At 42.9% G+C, this 16,376-nt stretch overlaps 1 protein-coding gene across 6 annotated transcripts in view; it reads left to right on the top strand.

Moving 5' to 3' along the window:
- Nucleotides 1–3,241: 3,241 nt before the first annotated feature.
- TASP1 (taspase 1) overlaps nucleotides 3,242–16,376 on the top strand; it is a 66,922-nt gene continuing 53,787 nt past the window's right edge. For 2 of the 6 annotated variants that reach the window (XM_081189169.1, XM_081189167.1), the window contains exons 1-4: nucleotides 11,279–11,810; nucleotides 12,671–12,887; nucleotides 13,553–13,620; nucleotides 15,606–15,674. In XM_081189169.1, the coding sequence (XP_081045295.1) occupies nucleotides 12,743–12,887; nucleotides 13,553–13,620; nucleotides 15,606–15,674 (282 nt within the window). In that variant the 5' untranslated portion in view covers nucleotides 11,279–11,810; nucleotides 12,671–12,742. Of the gene's footprint in view, nucleotides 3,292–11,043; nucleotides 11,200–11,278; nucleotides 11,811–12,670; nucleotides 12,888–13,552; nucleotides 13,621–15,605; nucleotides 15,675–16,376 lie in introns of those variants that run through there. The other 4 variants (XM_081189166.1, XM_081189165.1, XM_081189164.1 and 1 more) reach the window with 4 other exon arrangements.

Genomic DNA, 16,376 nt, shown 5'->3' with positions numbered 1-16,376 from the left:
ATCACAGCATTCCTTTCTAGGTGCTCACAGACTGTTTGCTTAATGATCTGCTCCAGAATCTTCCCTGGTATTGATGTCAGACTGACTGGGCGGTAATTATTTGGGTCCTCTCTTTCCCCCTTTTTGAATAGGGACAACATTTGCCCTCCTCCAGTCTGCCGGGACTTCGCCTGTTCTCCAGGAATTCTCAAAGATGACTGCCAGTGGTTCTGAGATCACATCTGCCAGTTCTTTTAATACTCTTGGATGCAGTTCATCTGGCCCTGGAGACTTGAATACATCTAAACTAGCCAAGTATACTTGTACTGTCTCCTTAGTTATTCTGGGCTGTGTTTCCTCTGCTGAATCATTTGCTCCAAATTCTTCAAGTCGGGCATTGTTTTCTTTATCGGAGAAGACTGAGGCAAAGAAGGCATTGAGGAGTTCAGCCCTTTCTGTGTCCCCTGTTTGCATTTCACCATCTTCTCCTCTGAGTGACCCCACTGTTTCTTTGTTCTTCCTTTTGCTACAGACATACCCATAAAAGCCTTTTTTGTTGCTTTTAACCTCTCTAGCAAGCCTGAGTTCATTCTGTGCTTTAGCTTTTCTGACTTTGTGTCTACATGTGCTGGCTATTTGTTTGAATTCCTCTTTGGTGGTTTCCCCCCTTTTCCATTTTTTGTACACATCCTTTTTTAATCTTAACTCAGTTAAAAGTTCTTTAGATAGCCACCCTGGCTTCTTTAGGCACCTTCCATGTTTCCGTCTCATTGGTATTGCCTGAAGTTGTGCTTTTACTATCTCCCTCTTAACAAACTCCCAGCCATCATGAACTCCCTTTCCTTTTAGTATTACTGTCCATGGGATCTCACCCAGCACTTCCCTAAGTTTTATGAAGTCGGCTTTCTTAAAGTCAAGAAATTGAGTCCTAGTATGCTTGGCTGCTCCTTTCCGCTGTATAGTAAACTTCAGAAGAGCATGATCACTCACGCCTAATGATCCTTCCACTTCTACCCCACTAACCAGGTCATCAACATTGGTTAGGACCAGATCTAAAATGGCTGTTCCTCTTGTTGCTTCTCCCACTTTCTGGACAATGAAGTTGTCTGCAAGGCCAGTGAGGAATCTGTTTGACCTTATGCTCTTGGCTGAGTTTGACATCCAACAAATATCCGGGTAATTGAAGTCCCCCATTACTACTATCTCCCTTCCTTTTGCATGCTTGGCCATCTGTTCCAGGAAGGCATCATCTATGTCCTCCATTTGGCTTGGGGATCTATAGTAAACTCCCACAATGAGGTCACTGTTATTCTTCTCTCCCTTAATTTTGACCCAAATGCTCTCACTTTGGCTTTGAGGTTCTAAATCTTGGATCTCTTCACAGGTATACACATCCCTGACATACAACGCCACTCCTCCTCCTTTCTTGTCTGGTCTGTTTCTCTGAAATAGATTGTATCCCTCCATTATTACATTCCAATCGTGGGACTTATCCCACCAGGTTTCAGTGATGCCTATTATGTCATATTTAGTTTGCTGTACCAAGAGCTCAAGCTCACCTTGTTTATTTCCCATGCTTTGCGCATTAGTGTACAGACATTGAAGTCCATTAATCATTCCCCCGTGTCTCTTATTTAAGGATTTTTTCCTCCCACCACTAGGTCTGCGTGCTGTTTGCTCCATTTGGTCTATGATATTTGGATGATCATCTTCATCAATTGATAGACTCCTACCTTCAGGAGCACTGTCTCCCTCCCCCACATTAGTCAGTTTAAAGCCCTCCTGATGAGGTTTCTGAGATTTTTGGCAAAAACATTTCTCCCAACCGTTGTGAGGTGCAGCCCATCGCTTGCCAGAAGTCCATCTTCAAGAAACTGCAGTCCGTGATCTAAGAATCCAAACCGTTCCTGTTTACACCATTTGTGAAGCCAGCTGCTCACTTCCACAATTTTTCCCTCTCTCCCTGGGCCACGTCGTTCAACTGGGGGGACAGATGAGATGACAATTTGTGCATTTAATTGCTTCAATTTCCTGCCCAGAGCCTCGTAGTCCCTTTTGATCTTCTGGAGGCTATTGCTTGCAGTGTCATTGGTTCCCACATGAACCAAGAGGAGGGGGTATTTGTCAGTGGGTTTTATGATTCCTTGCAGTCGTTCAGTTACATCTTGGATCTTAGTCCCAGGGAGACAGCACACTTCCCGAGACATCTTGTCAGGCCCACAGATCACTGCTTCTGTTCCCCTCAGTAGGGAATCCCCTATCACCACTACACGCCTCCTTTTAGGTTTGGTCGGGGTTCTTCCGTGAGCTGTCCGTTCCAAGGTCGCCTACACATTCCCTGAGGACTGACTTTGCTGCTCGTCTTCACATACCTGATCGACTGTAATGAGGGAGAGATCCTCAAATGGAGTCTGCTCTTCGTCTTCCATGCTAGGGGAGAGGACCTCAAAGCGATTGTGTATTTCTAAACAATCAGAGCGAACCCTGGGCCTCCTACTTCTTTGAGTCACGTTTCTCCATATATCTGGCTCCTGTGTTGGTGAACTAGCCTCCTTCTCAGGGGAGTCCCCTGTCTCCTCCTTGGTGGAGACTGTGTGCTCTGTTGCTTCCAAGAAGAGCTCTAGCTCTCTAATTCTTTGGAGTGTAGCTACACGTTCCTCCAGTTGCTGGACTTTGTTTTTTAAGAGGGCAATCAATATGCAATTGCTGCAGGTAAAGCTGCCTGCAACCTTTGGCAAGATGGCAAACATTGCGCAGGAACCGCAGGCGACTGCAGCTGTTTCCTTCCCCTCTATCTTGAGAATGTGTCATTGGGGGTGGCTACATCGGTCCTCCATCATAAAAAGCGTGAAGACAGGACAAATACCGTATTTTTCGCTCTATAACACGCACCCGACCATAACACGCACGTAGTTTCTAGAGGAGGAAAATCCGTAGGCATGCCACCCGTAGGCATTCCCTCCATAACACGCACAGACATTTCCCCTTACTTTTTAGGAGGAAAAAAGTGAGTGTTATGGTGCAAAAAATACGGTAACTCCCCCCACAAATAAACCTAGGTCTCCCCCAACAAACGTTTGAGACTAGCTCCCCTAAATCTAAAAGATGGATCGAACTGCGCGCACCACTAGGCGTGCGCCACTGCCCTGCAAGCTCTGATAAGCTCCTCCCACAGCTAATCACCTGCCTCAACAGAAACCCTGCCCCCTCTGACCTTTGCACAGGGAGAGCAGCTAATCAGCCACAAAGAAACGCACACACACAAGACTTAGATGAGAATTGTGGCCATCAGGTCAGCAAAGATTCAGCATGGTAGGTAACATTTTATTGAACATGTACCCCCACACAGACCTTCATCCCCAACCATAAAGAGGCAGATTCTTGTTTCATTGTTAAGTCAGGAAACAGAGAAAAGTAGTGGCTACATAACTCTATTAATGAATTTGTTTAAAGCTCAGTAAAAAGTAACCCTGTGCGTGCACACATTTAAAAGGTGAATTAGTATCAAGCCATTTCCAAGGTTGGCAGCCATAGTGGTGATTGCTGAATGTGTAAGTCAGGCACTTAAAGATCTTATGTTACAGGTTGGAACCACAAGAGGTTTTGATTTATTTAATAACACAAAGAAAAAGATCAGACGAGCAGAGATAAACAGGCATGCATGTTTTTTATTATTTCTGCCCTCCAGAATTAAATTTATTATTTCCAATCAACAGCGACAGTTGGTTTTTATTCCCTTTCATATTCCTGTAGCCTCCAAAAATAACATAGCTAAGCCATGCTGACACATAGTTTAAATAAACAGTGCTATTGAAGATTTTTTCTTTAAAAAACAAAACAAGAAAACGAGCAGCTGAAAATGTTACAGTACCTGTCAACTTGAATTTTATCTTTAGTTATATTATAGTTTTACTTTAAATTACAATAATTGTGTTTTATGTTCACTTTAAATGTTCACACTTCATTTAATTATTATTATTTAATACTTGTTATATAACTGTGATTGTAATCAGAATCCCTACTATAACAGCCAAATGGTTTTCAAAAGATTTGATAATATGGTAAGTTGAACTTAAACCTTTTGTCCTAGTAAACTCTTGTATGTTGATGTTTCCCTATGAAGCCACAAGACCGTAGGAGAAATTTGTCAATGGACAGATACCAACCATACATGTAGTTGTCGCTTTGTTGATGGAATATAATTAAGATTTCTTAATAATTTGCACAGCTGGGGTACTGGGTCATGTATCTCTGAATCCTCTTGGTTCTTTCCAAGCTGCTTTTCATGCTGTGACAAGAGAATGAATACTATGGGCCTCTTCAGAAAAACCGTACATTCATTCAGTGAATGCTGTTGCCCTGATGTATGTGCAGCCAATGGCATCTGTACAGAGACCCAGTGTGGTGCAGTGATTAGAGTGTTGGACTAGGACTTGGGAGAACAGGGTTCAAATCCCTACTTGGCTATGAAGCTCAATGGGTGACCCTGGGCTTCTCAGCCTGACCTACCTCACAGGGTCATTTTGGGGAAGAAATGAAGAGCTAGAGAACCAGGCAGGCCATCTTGAGCTCCTTCGAGAAAGAGGCAGGATATAAATGCAAATAAATAAATAGACTACAGGCACAAAAGGGGATGGGAATCTGGCAAAGTGATCTGTGCAGGGGCATCACATAGGTGGGCCCCATGTGAGGTCGATTTCCCTACTGTGGTACCTCAGGTTACAGACACTTCAGGTTACAGACGCTTCAGGTTACAGACTCCGCTAACCCAGAAATAGTACCTTGGGTTAAGAACTTTGCTTCAGGATGAGAACAGAAATCATGCAGCGGCAGCGGGAGGCCCCATTATCTAAAATGGTACCTCAGGTTAAGAACAGTTTCAGGTTAAGAACGGACCTCCAGAATGAATTAAGTTCTTAACCCGAGGTACTACTGTACAGAAGTTAGTCTACTAAGTACCATCCATTATCAGGAAAGATATGAGCTGCGTCTTTGGCCTCTTCCCTCTTGTGCTTTGACTGAGCCAGGAGAATAATATAATAGTCCCCCAAAACTTTGCCCCCAAACTATTGTACTGTAGAAGGCAGAATGCCCCCAAGCCCTCCATTGATTTTTGCTTTTCCTTCAGGAATTGTGCTGGTATATCCATTTCATATGTTATCTGAAATATACTCAGAGTCGAGAGTGGATTTCATGAACTTTATTCAGCTCATAGTGGTGAGGAGGAATGAAAGTTCCGCCAAAGTATCTGCTTTATATACATTATTTACACAATGGGCTGCACATGATTGGCTAATTCCGGAATTCTCCTGTAGGCCAATCAGGTTGTGGATTCACTTCCATTTGGAGCTGGATTGGGTGGCTCCTGCAGACCAATCAGACTGCTGCATTCTGAATCCTATTGTTCTAGGACCAATCAGACTGCAGCATTTTGGATCCTATTCAACTCAGTACATAACACTATCTGTATGCAATGAGCAGGGTATACAGCAGGAGTTGAAAATGTGCAGTCTTCCAAACGTTTTGGGACTCCAACTCCCATCAGCCCCAGTCAGCATAGCCAATGGCCATGGGTGATCAACGGAGGCCAGCAACATCTGGAGAGCCACAAGTTCCCCATCCCTGTTGCAAGGGCTAGTCACAGCATCTCCCTTCCTACTCCTACACATTCCCAAAACCAAGAATCATCTTGTGGGCATGCTGAGAATCAGAGGGCGGCTTGGGGTACCTGTATCTGATGCATGAGACCACAAATCCTTCCCTCACCGCAGCTCTCTTGAGGGGAGGTGATTTGTAGGGGCATTCTCAGCAACAAATATAGTAGCATGAAAATTGAGCGCTGGACTGCCAGACGTCCTGCGGTTAGATGTTTCATACATGCAGCCGTTCTTGCTAATGTCAGTGGGTGGAAATAAAGGAGAACTCCAGCCTCAAGCATTTTCATCTCCCCCCCCCCCTTTTCTGGCTTGGCCCTAGTACAGAGCTAGAGTTGCGAAAGCAAGGGGCAGAGCAAGATCACATTTTACATTGCCATGCTGCGGTTCGTGCACTGGAAGGACTAGCGAGTGGGTGTTAAGACAACTGGGAACTATAAAGAATGCGATTCTGGCTGATCCAGGGAAGCAAGCTGAAACGTTTTGGTCATGTTGAGAAGGCGACTAGCTGAAGAAAGCATTTTGTGCTGGCAGGATATCAGGCAAGGGACCCTTTCATGTAGAGAAGGAGCAGCTCCGAACAGACATGTCCTCCAGGCCTTTTAAAGCTGCTGGGAAGGATCAAATTTTTTGCTTTTGGTAACAAGTGAGGGACTCTGCCTGCCCCCACTGCTGGTTTTGCTCTCTTCATTTCATTGTCTTTCTAGCCTGCCCTGTCTCCAGTGAGTTCCAATTTAAAATTAATGCAAAAAGTATCCAACAAAATTTGAGGGAGCTAAACCAGATGTTTAACAAAAACACATGAACCTCACACTCATCCCAAGGCCAACCAAATATGGCATCACCAGCACCCCTTGTGTTATTTCTCATTGTTTGAGGTAGCACCGCTATCTTCCAACATCCTGTATATGCAGGGAGGTGATCGACCTGTGTCTGGGTCATAGCATCTTTGGACTGAAGATGGAGGCTCACAGGAGTTAGTGCTCCTCCACAGAAATATAAGAAATTAATCCTTTACGCATAGACAACAAGCATATGCCAAGGAGAGGGAAGGGCTAGAACCTGTCTCTTTCAGAGGTAGTTTCCCAAGGTGAGATTATGTTTTTGTATGGAAGAACAAGTTTTTGTATGGAGTTATTTCTATTCCCTCCAGCTGTTCACATCTGCACAGATTCAATTCATTTTGGTTTGTGCACACAGCAGAGGGTGTTGACCTGACAGGGATTATCTCAACCCCATGCAAAGGCCATGTGGCTAAGGACAAACTAGGAACTACAGTGGTACCTCAGGTTACATACGCTTCAGGTTACAGACTCTGCTAACCCAGAAATAGTACCTCGGGTGAAGAACTTTGCTTCAGGATGGGAACAGAAATCGTGCTCCGGCGGCGCGGCGGCAGCAGGAGGCCCCATTAGCTAAAGTGGTGCTTCAGGTTAAGAACAGTTTCAGGTTAAGAACGGACCTCCGGAACGAATTAAGTACTTAACCCGAGGTCCCACTGTACAGTCTGTGTGAAGCTAGTTTGAGAAACAATGCATCGGACAGTGGTATATTGTAACAAAAGGATACACACACATTTTGGATAATGTCATGTGGACTCTTTAAAAACTCAGCCGCGTACGCCTGCTCAGTCTGGTGTTGATGGGCAACTTCAAGGCTTCTGCTCTACTTGCTTATCTTTCCACTAGACTTGGACCTGGCAGTTCTTCAAACAGAGGTCTGTCTTCTGTTAAGTAGGACATATGGCCATCGTAGACAGCTGTGCTGCTTAGAGCACCACATTGTCGTAGCTTCTTGTGAGCAAAAGACTTAATGAGCTGATGCAGCAATGCCCTTCATAGGGCCTGTCCAAACATTTGAGAGGGCGACTGTGGAAAGTTTGCATTAGAGAAAGGCAACTGACCTTAATCGCTCTGCAAAGGAACCCAGAAATACAGTGCATATCACAAATAGGTCTTGAGATGAAGTGGGGGTTGTAGCAAGGACATACCGTACCTCTCTTTCTCTCTCTGACATGCAAGCAGCAGGCAGACATTATGTCCTCTTTTTCCAGGACGCATCCTCTTTTTCATGGGTAGAGTCGTCATAGTGCTCCATGGTTAAAAGTAGAAGTCAGAAAATGTGTCCTCTTCAGAACATGGCAACTGTACACAACCAATTTTTTGATACAGTCATTTGATTCCACCTCTTACAAGTACTATGGTCATGACAATAGCTGTAGTAATGTATTCCAGAGCAAAGAAGAAAAATTGACGGGAATAATTTTGTTATGTACTGAGTTGAATAGGATCCAAAATGCAGCAGTCTGATTGGTCCTAGAACAATAGGATTCAGAATGCAGCAGTCTGATTGGTCCTAGAACAACAGGACCCAGAATGCAGCAGTCTGATTGGTCCACAGGAGCCACCCAATCCAGCTCCAGGTGGAAGTGAATCCACAACCTGATTGGCCTACAGGAGAATTCCGGAATTAGCCAATCATGCGGGGCCCATTGTGTAAATAATGTATATAAAACAGACATTCTGGGGGGAACTTTCATTCCTCCTCACCACTATGAGCTGAATAAAGAGCATGAAATCCACTCTCGACTCCGAGTATATTTCAAATTTTCTTCTTAGAATCATTGCCAGGGTGGGAAATAAATGTAATAAATTGGTAATGAAGCCCCCGGTAATTAATGTTAAAATAAAATAAAAGAAAGACCCTAAAATAAGACACTATGGAGCCATACTGTCACTTCATTGACCAAATGCTGAGGGTGATCTTCATAAGCTGTATTTGATAAGGGTTCCTGGAACTGAAGCTCTGTGTTGGGTAAACCATGGTTCCTAGGAATCCTTAGGGTGGGATGTGCTTTATTTTTTTATTTTTTATATACATTTTTATTAAAGTTTCACAAATTTTTAAACAAACACAAAAAACACAAACTAACACAACACAAATAACAAGTATAGTTTCGGATCCTTATTTTCTTAACATCTTTCCCTGACTTCCCCACACCTCCCCTTCTTGTATTCCAATTCCAATAGTTAGCTCAGCAAGTTCTTATCCCCAACTTTTGCCTTATTATTATTCATCTTAATTAACCAATGTTAACTTATAGACCTCAATTTAAACAACAATACTCATTCTTTACACCCTTTTCTAAGGTCGACCCAAATTCCCTTCCACAAATTTCCCAATTTTTATATTAATTACAAAACAAAATAACAGAGAGACAACATATAATTATACACCCTTTGGATTCCAAAACTCTCACCCCCCCTTTCCCGGTTTCGATCCCCCAAAAATGTCCCTCAGTCTGTCAACTATCAGCCTGGAGATCTCACGTCCGAGGCCCTCAGGGTGGGATGTGCTTTAAATGTATGTTGTGTGTGCAGCTAAAGCAAGAAATAGTCAAAGGAGATAATGCTGTAAGAATAAATGACTTCACCTACCCTCACATTGGCTTGAGATACTCTCTCTCTCTCTCCAGTCCTGCCTAGTGGTATTATATCCATATAGCATTATTGGGTGTTAGGCTGTGGCTGAGAGAGAAGCATAAAACAAACTTGCACTGCTCTCTACTGCTGTTATCACCATGCTGGAGGTTGAGGAGGGTCAGTTGAGTGGGGGGCAGGGAGTAAGAAATGTCCCTATTTTCATCTGAGGAACGTTGTTGGATGGTACGACAAGTTTATCCAGTGAAGGAAAGTCCCCTTTCCGCTCTTTTGAAAAAGGAATGAGTAATTGGCAAAAATGTATAAATCAAAATCAAATAAGTGTTGGAAGTGCAAAGAGAAAGAAGGTACTTTCTATCACATGTGGTGGTCTTGTAAGGTTAAAACTTACTGGGAGATGATATATAATGAATTGAAAAAGATGTTTAAAATAAGATTTGTAAAAAACAACAACCCAGAAGCTTTCCTTTGGGAATTATAGGGGAAGAATTACCTAAACAATATAGAAATTTATTCATGTATGTGACTACAGCGGCAAGAATGTTATTTGCCCCAAAATGGAAAGAAGTCCCGACGAGAGAAGAATGAATACAAAGACTTATGGACTATGCAGAAATGGCGAAACTTGCCAGAAGAATAAGAAATCAAGATAACAAAGGTTTTTTTATATAAAAGAATGGAAATGGTTTGTTGAATATTTATAAACAAATTGTAAACAGATAAGGACATTGGCCGGATTATTGTAATAACCTGCAGTTTCATAAGAGTATATAATTAAAGTAGATGAATAAAAGTATAAGTTAAGGTAATTTAGAATATACAGGAAATGATAAAAACTAAATTTAAGGAACCACAGAAAGAGGAGGAAGTCGAGTTTTGAAATGTTAAAATGATTGTAAAACTATTGAAATGTATATAACTGAAAATCATAAATAATAAAAAAGGAAAAGGAAGGAATGTTTGTTCCAGAGCCTGCTCAAAAATGTATATATTCAGGAAGGGCCTGCTGCTCTCACACAGGCATGCTTTGTGCGGATGAGGGACAGGGCCTTCTCAGTGGTGGCTGCTCCCAGACTCTGGAACTCCAGAGTTCCAACAGGTTTTTGGGAACTGGCTGCTTTTTTAACAGTAATTATTTGTATGTTTTAAAACAGATTTTATACAGTATGTGTAAGGAAAACACTGGGGCCTAATTTGAATAGAATGTTTGATATTTGGTGGGTGGGACTTGTGTGTTTTGCCCCGGAATCGGCCTCTCCCTTCAGTGTGTGTTCTGTTCTGTTCTGTTCATTTGAGAATGTCATTTAAGAGGGACCAACTGCCTCCTCTTGTTTCTTGCCTCATGTTATTGTATTTAGTTTCTCCAATTATGTTATTTTGTCAGTTTTCTTCATTATTTATATTATTAATTGAATTTATATACTGTCCTATACCCGAAGGTTTCAGGGAGGTTCACAGAACAAAATCAAAATATAAAACCACAAAATATATAATCAACATGAAAAACAACCTAATAACGCCCCCCAATAAAACCCCACATTTTAAAAGGACATATGATTAAAACTTAAGTTTACATTTACGTGAGCCACTTATTTTCTCAAAGAAAAAGAAACTCAGCTGAAATGGAATACCTTAAACTTGGGTGAGTGAGGAGATATTCCCAGTTTGCCAGGATTTATTTTGTTAATTCACAACAGTATGTGTATAGTTTTGTATTGTTTTTAAACCGTGGGATTTTTTTCCTTTAAAAAAATGATTCTTGTTTTCATTTGCAAGCAGCCTTGAGTCCTGTCGGAGGGGGGAGGCGAGATATAAATAAATATACATATAGCAAGATGCTCACTACCATCTTGTTAAACTAACGTCGATTTCTCTCCAGCAGCACTTCCGCCACTCTTGGCCCCGCATATGGTGGAGGCACTGTAGCAGGAACCGGAAGTCAAGGTGACGCCCGAAAAAAACCTTGCTTGTCGGGCTTTCTCTTCCAACCTCCAACCGCCGCATCTCTTAGCGTTTCCCCTTCTCGCCGAGGCACAAGCGCCCGGCTGACGACAAACATGCGGCGGCGCGGGTGCGCATGCGCGCGCCGGGGAGAGAACCGCAAGCCCGCGCTAACGGGCGGGCGGGTGAGTGAGTGTTCCCAACGCAGCCTCAGGCAGCGCCAGCGTTCCCGCCACGCGCCGACGCAAGGCCGCGCGCGCGCGTGTGAGCGACGCTAGGTCCAGCCCGGCCTCGTCGCGCCGGCGGCTGGGTCGCTCGCTCCCCAGTCTCCAGACGCTGACGGAGGAGGGCAGCGCTTGGGGAGCTGGAGGGCGGAGCTTAGGAGGGCGCGCCGGGCCCCGGGGCTGCGCGGGAACCTCGTCCGCGGTCCCTGAGGGGTGGAAGCGAGGCTGGAGCCTTCGAGCCGAGCGCCTTGAACTCAGGGCCTCAGCGGGTCCTCTCCTGGGGGACGTGAGGCGCCGAAGCCGCGACTCTTCGCCCCGTGTCCTGGCGCTGCTGCTCCCTTCGGGTCCCAGGCAGGGGCTCCCGTTGCCATAGCGACGCGTGGATGAGCCCTTTCCCGCTACACCCCTCTCAGAGTAGAGATGGCGGTTGACATTTCTCCTGCCATGTGACTGAGGAACTTCCCAGCCCCCCCCCCCCGATTTGTGGCCATTCATGTGGACCATCCATCACCACCTTCGTCTCTGTTGGTTGCTTAGAGCCCAGCTGCGCCCGGCAGCTCTCCTGAGCTTAAGTAAGACCAAGTTGCTTGAGAAGGTTTCCTGGCCTGTGTTGAAGTCGCCTCTGGGTGTGATGAGATGGGGATGGTGCTGCGTTTATTCCCACCTTTCCCAGTGTGTGTGCGAGAGAGGGGAGGCTTAATGTAAAAAGGAATATATGTGGTCCAGCAATAAAGCTACCGCTACATTTGCAAAGCTAAGCAGGCTCTGGTATGGTTTCAAATTGGATGGGAGACAGATTCCTGCGTAGATGACCTCTGAGGTCCCGTCCAACTCTCTAATTCTATGATTCTTTTCAATAAAATATGCTATGATTTTTGCATTAATAATGTTCTGCTGCACTTCACTGACAAAATGTGGTGGTAGGTTTTGAGATCCTAAAAGGACATGCTGAAATAGTTAACATTCTAATACTCGGGTTTTGTGGCAGAGGTGGAGTTTCAGAAGGGGAAGGGAGCCCCTTATTTTGGGGTGCCTCAGTTTTATTTTCAAATTGATAGGTCACCTGAGTTTTTTATTTGAGAGAATCGTGATGTTCCATTTGTAAAACATTCCCATTAGAATTATCAAACTAAAAAGGCACCTAAAAGTTTTCTGTGGCAGTTTTAAAAAACTAACTGCTCTCTATATTTATTTCTGTTTTTATTTAAAGGCCAGCCTATTAGCACAATAGAAAAGTCAGATATGTGATACGACTGTATCATACTGTGTTGTCACATATGTAGGCTACTGTCTGGTGTTTCCTATAATTGTTTTTGTAGTGAGAGGGGTGGTCATCCTACATGGAATGGTAGTTCCTTCACAAAAATATACTGCATGAAATCTCCCATGGACAGAAAAATGCTATACTGTATGCTTATTCATTTGTTTTCAGGGAGAGTCCTCAGCTGTGTTTTCTCTTGGATGGAAGTATGCTGTTCTCCACAGAAGATGGTAACCTTGAAGTATGAGCATGGAAAAGGGGATAAGCTCAGTAGAAGTTCTACCCTCCAGATCTTCACACACCACTGCAGTAGGGGAGATGGTGAAAGAACACGAAGCAAAGCAAGCTCAGAAAGGGAGACGAGTGGGATTTGTACTTGTCCATGCAGGTGAAGGCATGTGCAGTGTCCTATAGGAAATTTGTGTATAATATTTTGGGGGAAGATGGGGGGTAGAGAAGAAATTGATATGCAGGAATTTGCTCTCATTCAGGGCTATGCTTCATCTCATTTAAGATAGGAAGTACGATGCATATATCTTTGCACTTCTCATTTGAGCTGGAGACATCTCATTTTATGTTTAACGTCATATTCTTCTGCACTTTCTCATTTGAAAACAAAAACTGTATTGGGCCCCTTTTACATTTGTGGCCCAGTGTGGGAGCTGCTTCTGCCTGGTGGTGCAGTTTCACACTTTAGCGTTAGGTGTGTGTGTGGGTATTTCTGATGCAGCTGGCACTCTGCTAGAAGGCCGGGTGCTGACTGAGTGCTGAAGACCTACATGTTCAGTCCCTGTTCTTGAGGTTGCACTGTGCACATGCATGTCCTTATACTGCTGGATTGCACTAGGTGGAGGCAGTTCCCCCACTGATGGCAGTGTGTATGAATGAACTTTCAATGGGATGGATGCTTGTTTGCTTTAGGAAGCAGCTGGGCTGTATTTTATATTGGTGAGAAAAGGTTAGTTCCGTTAATTTTAGATAAAGTGGGAGGGTCTAACTAATTGAATTAATCCCTTCTCTCCCCTCTTCCCTTCAAATCTTCCTTGATATTAGGTGCAGGGTATCATTCTGAATCCAAAGCCAAAGAATATAAGCATGTGTGCAAAAGAGCATGTAGGAAGGTAAGAGTTTGCTAGTTTTGGAGCAAGTGTTTAATCTTTTGGAACATGTTGCTGTATTTCTTCATGAAGTACAGAATTGAAATGCTACTCTTTTCTGTATGTATACACAAGGATGTCCCCTCCCATAAATATATAACTTATAAATTCAAAAATGTCATCTGCCTGATAGCAACTTTGAACGTTTAAAATTAATTTTTAAATTTAATTTTCTGCACAATACTTGAGAAAGTCATCATCTTGTGCAAGGAAAAAAATTGAATGCTTATGTTACTTGTGTAGTGTTTCAGCTGCTTCAACACCTTGAAATGCCTTGATCTTTCTGCTCTTCTTAATTTTCTCATTTTGCAAGATGCTTTTGATGAACTTTGGATCTTCACAAATTGTCTTTTTATTAGCTCTACATAGGCTGTAATCTTATACATATGTACATAGGAGTAAGTCCTGTTGAAGTCAGTGAGACTTACTTCTGAGTAGCCATGCATATGGTTACACTGTTAACTATTTTATTTCCATTTTTTCTCTTACTACGCTTGGTATAGTATCTGACCTAGATGGCGTTGCACTGACTAAAGAGTAACCAGCTTCCTTGCCTCTTATATTTTAACTTCAGCTTTATCACTATTTAATATGTTTTTAGAGTTTTAAAATCTCAACCTTATTTATATAGTTACATATTTAGAACTTGCTTAGAAACAACCATAAAAATATTTTTCTGAGTTGAAGTGGGATTTTGTATTTCTTCTCACTTGGGCTTTCTTGAACCCCTTGGAGGGAAGGAATTCTCAAATTGGGGAATAACAATTGGGAATATCTCCTTGTGTCATTGTTAGGAACCCAAGCTCAACAGCCTGTAGAAATCATGATAGGAAGTGAGGAAGGGCCAGAGGTAATCTCTGTCAATTGGAGCCCTGTTGGATAAAAAATCTTCAGATGTGTCTTCAGTGTTATACAGTGGTACCTCTAGATGCGAACAGGATCCGTTCCGGAGCCCTGTTCACATCTAGAAGCAAACGTAACCAGCGATGGCACGTCTGCGCACAGACGTGTCGCGTTTCGCCGCTTCTGCACATGCGTTCGATGTCATTTTGAACGTCTGCGCATGTGCAAGCGGCGAAACCCGGAAGTAACGCGCTCCGTTACTTCTGGGTTGCTGCGGAGCACAACTCAAATGCGCTCATCCCGAAGCACATTCAACCCGAGGTATGACTGTAGTAAGCCAGTGCAAATGTTAGAACATCAATGGAAGATGTTCCCTGTAGATCCTCTCCCCTTCCCAGTCCATTAGATGTTTGGGTTGCTTTTAGTTGCTGTGTTTGGAATTTCACTTCACTCTACTTTCTGGGCAGAAAACCAACAAATGTCTAATCTGAAAGCAAGCCTTATAACATCTTTTTTGCCCACAGTGTGGCATTAGGTTAATGCAGTGTGTGTGTGGTGGAAATCTGTTTCAGAACAGAAGTATGCTTTCTTTACAAATCCATAATTTGAAAATTATTTTCTCATTATTGACTGGTTTGTTTCCTATTTCATGCAGTGAAACTGGGGGGAAATTCCATTTTTATCTGTGTAAATGGTAATGTTGGTATTTTAATGTCCTAGTGTTATCTTAATATGTGAAGTACAATGTAGTCAGAGTTACTGGTATTATGTGGTGCCTTTATTTAATAATAGTGAAATAAGTGTTTAGATCCTTTCTTTCCCCTCTCAGAGTACTCCATACACCAGGAATGGGGAACCCCTAGATGCTAGTGGTTTGCAGCTCCCATATTCCCAGACCATTGGCCAAGCTGGCTGGTGCTGATGAAGTCTAGCAACTTTGGAGGACCACCGGTTCCCCATCCCTGCCCTGCACCCTTCTTGATTATAATTATGTTTTGCAATGTCTGTCTCGGGACCAAGTGACTCTTTGGCCTTTTCTGTATAGAAGATTTAGTACGTAAAAAATAAAAGGCAAAACTTTATATCCTAAAAATTCTGTCTTCTAGGCAATTGAAAAGCTACAGGCTGGGGCTCTTGTAACAGATGCAGTGACTGCAGCGCTAGTTGAACTAGAGGTACTTCTCTTTATTCAGGCATTCACTCTTTTGGTTTCAGTTTGTTGACCACGTTTTTCTGTTCAGCTGCCCTATATTAAATGCATTAACTTTGCAACCAATGCTAGAAGTCTTTCATATGTAAAAGGGCAATTTTAATATAATTATGATTTCCCTCCTCATTTTTCTGTCTGCTTCTGCTTTTTATTGCTGCAGGTGTCATTCCTTTTGTGGAAAGGAAGGTGGCTGAGCTTATCACTCTGGGTGCATTTCAGCTTTTTGTTGTTTTCTCTTTGGCAGTTAGGGTTTGCTTCCTTAATGTCTGCTTTAATCGTTGTGGGGAGCAACTAGTAATTCCTAATGTGCTTTCAATAAAGACATGCATCTGTTTTCATAAGATGAGGGACAATGCCATAACAAAACAACACATTAATTCCCTAGGTAAGACCTTGAACAACTAATCTTGCTACCCTAAATATGTGGTATGATTTAAACAAACATTTTTTTTAGTTAAATTTAAAAAGTGCAGTAGAATATCATTTGGTATTTCTGAGGAACTTAAAAAGCATGAATAACTAAACGGATAACAGTACTGGAATTACAGTTGTCCCATAGGTCAGGTTATTGTGTTTGAAAGTGAAAATGTTCTGAGTCCCTGCGGTTGTGCAGGGTAATTACATAGAGCGAATTAGCTCCTAATCGAATGATTTCTGATATCAGCTC

Source organism: Podarcis bocagei (genome assembly GCF_964188305.1).
Source record: "Podarcis bocagei genome assembly, chromosome: 3".
In the NCBI taxonomy this organism is placed as follows: Eukaryota; Metazoa; Chordata; class Lepidosauria; order Squamata; family Lacertidae; genus Podarcis; species Podarcis bocagei.
Note: the sequence above shows the minus strand (reverse complement) of the source record. Positions and strands in the feature narration are given on the sequence as shown.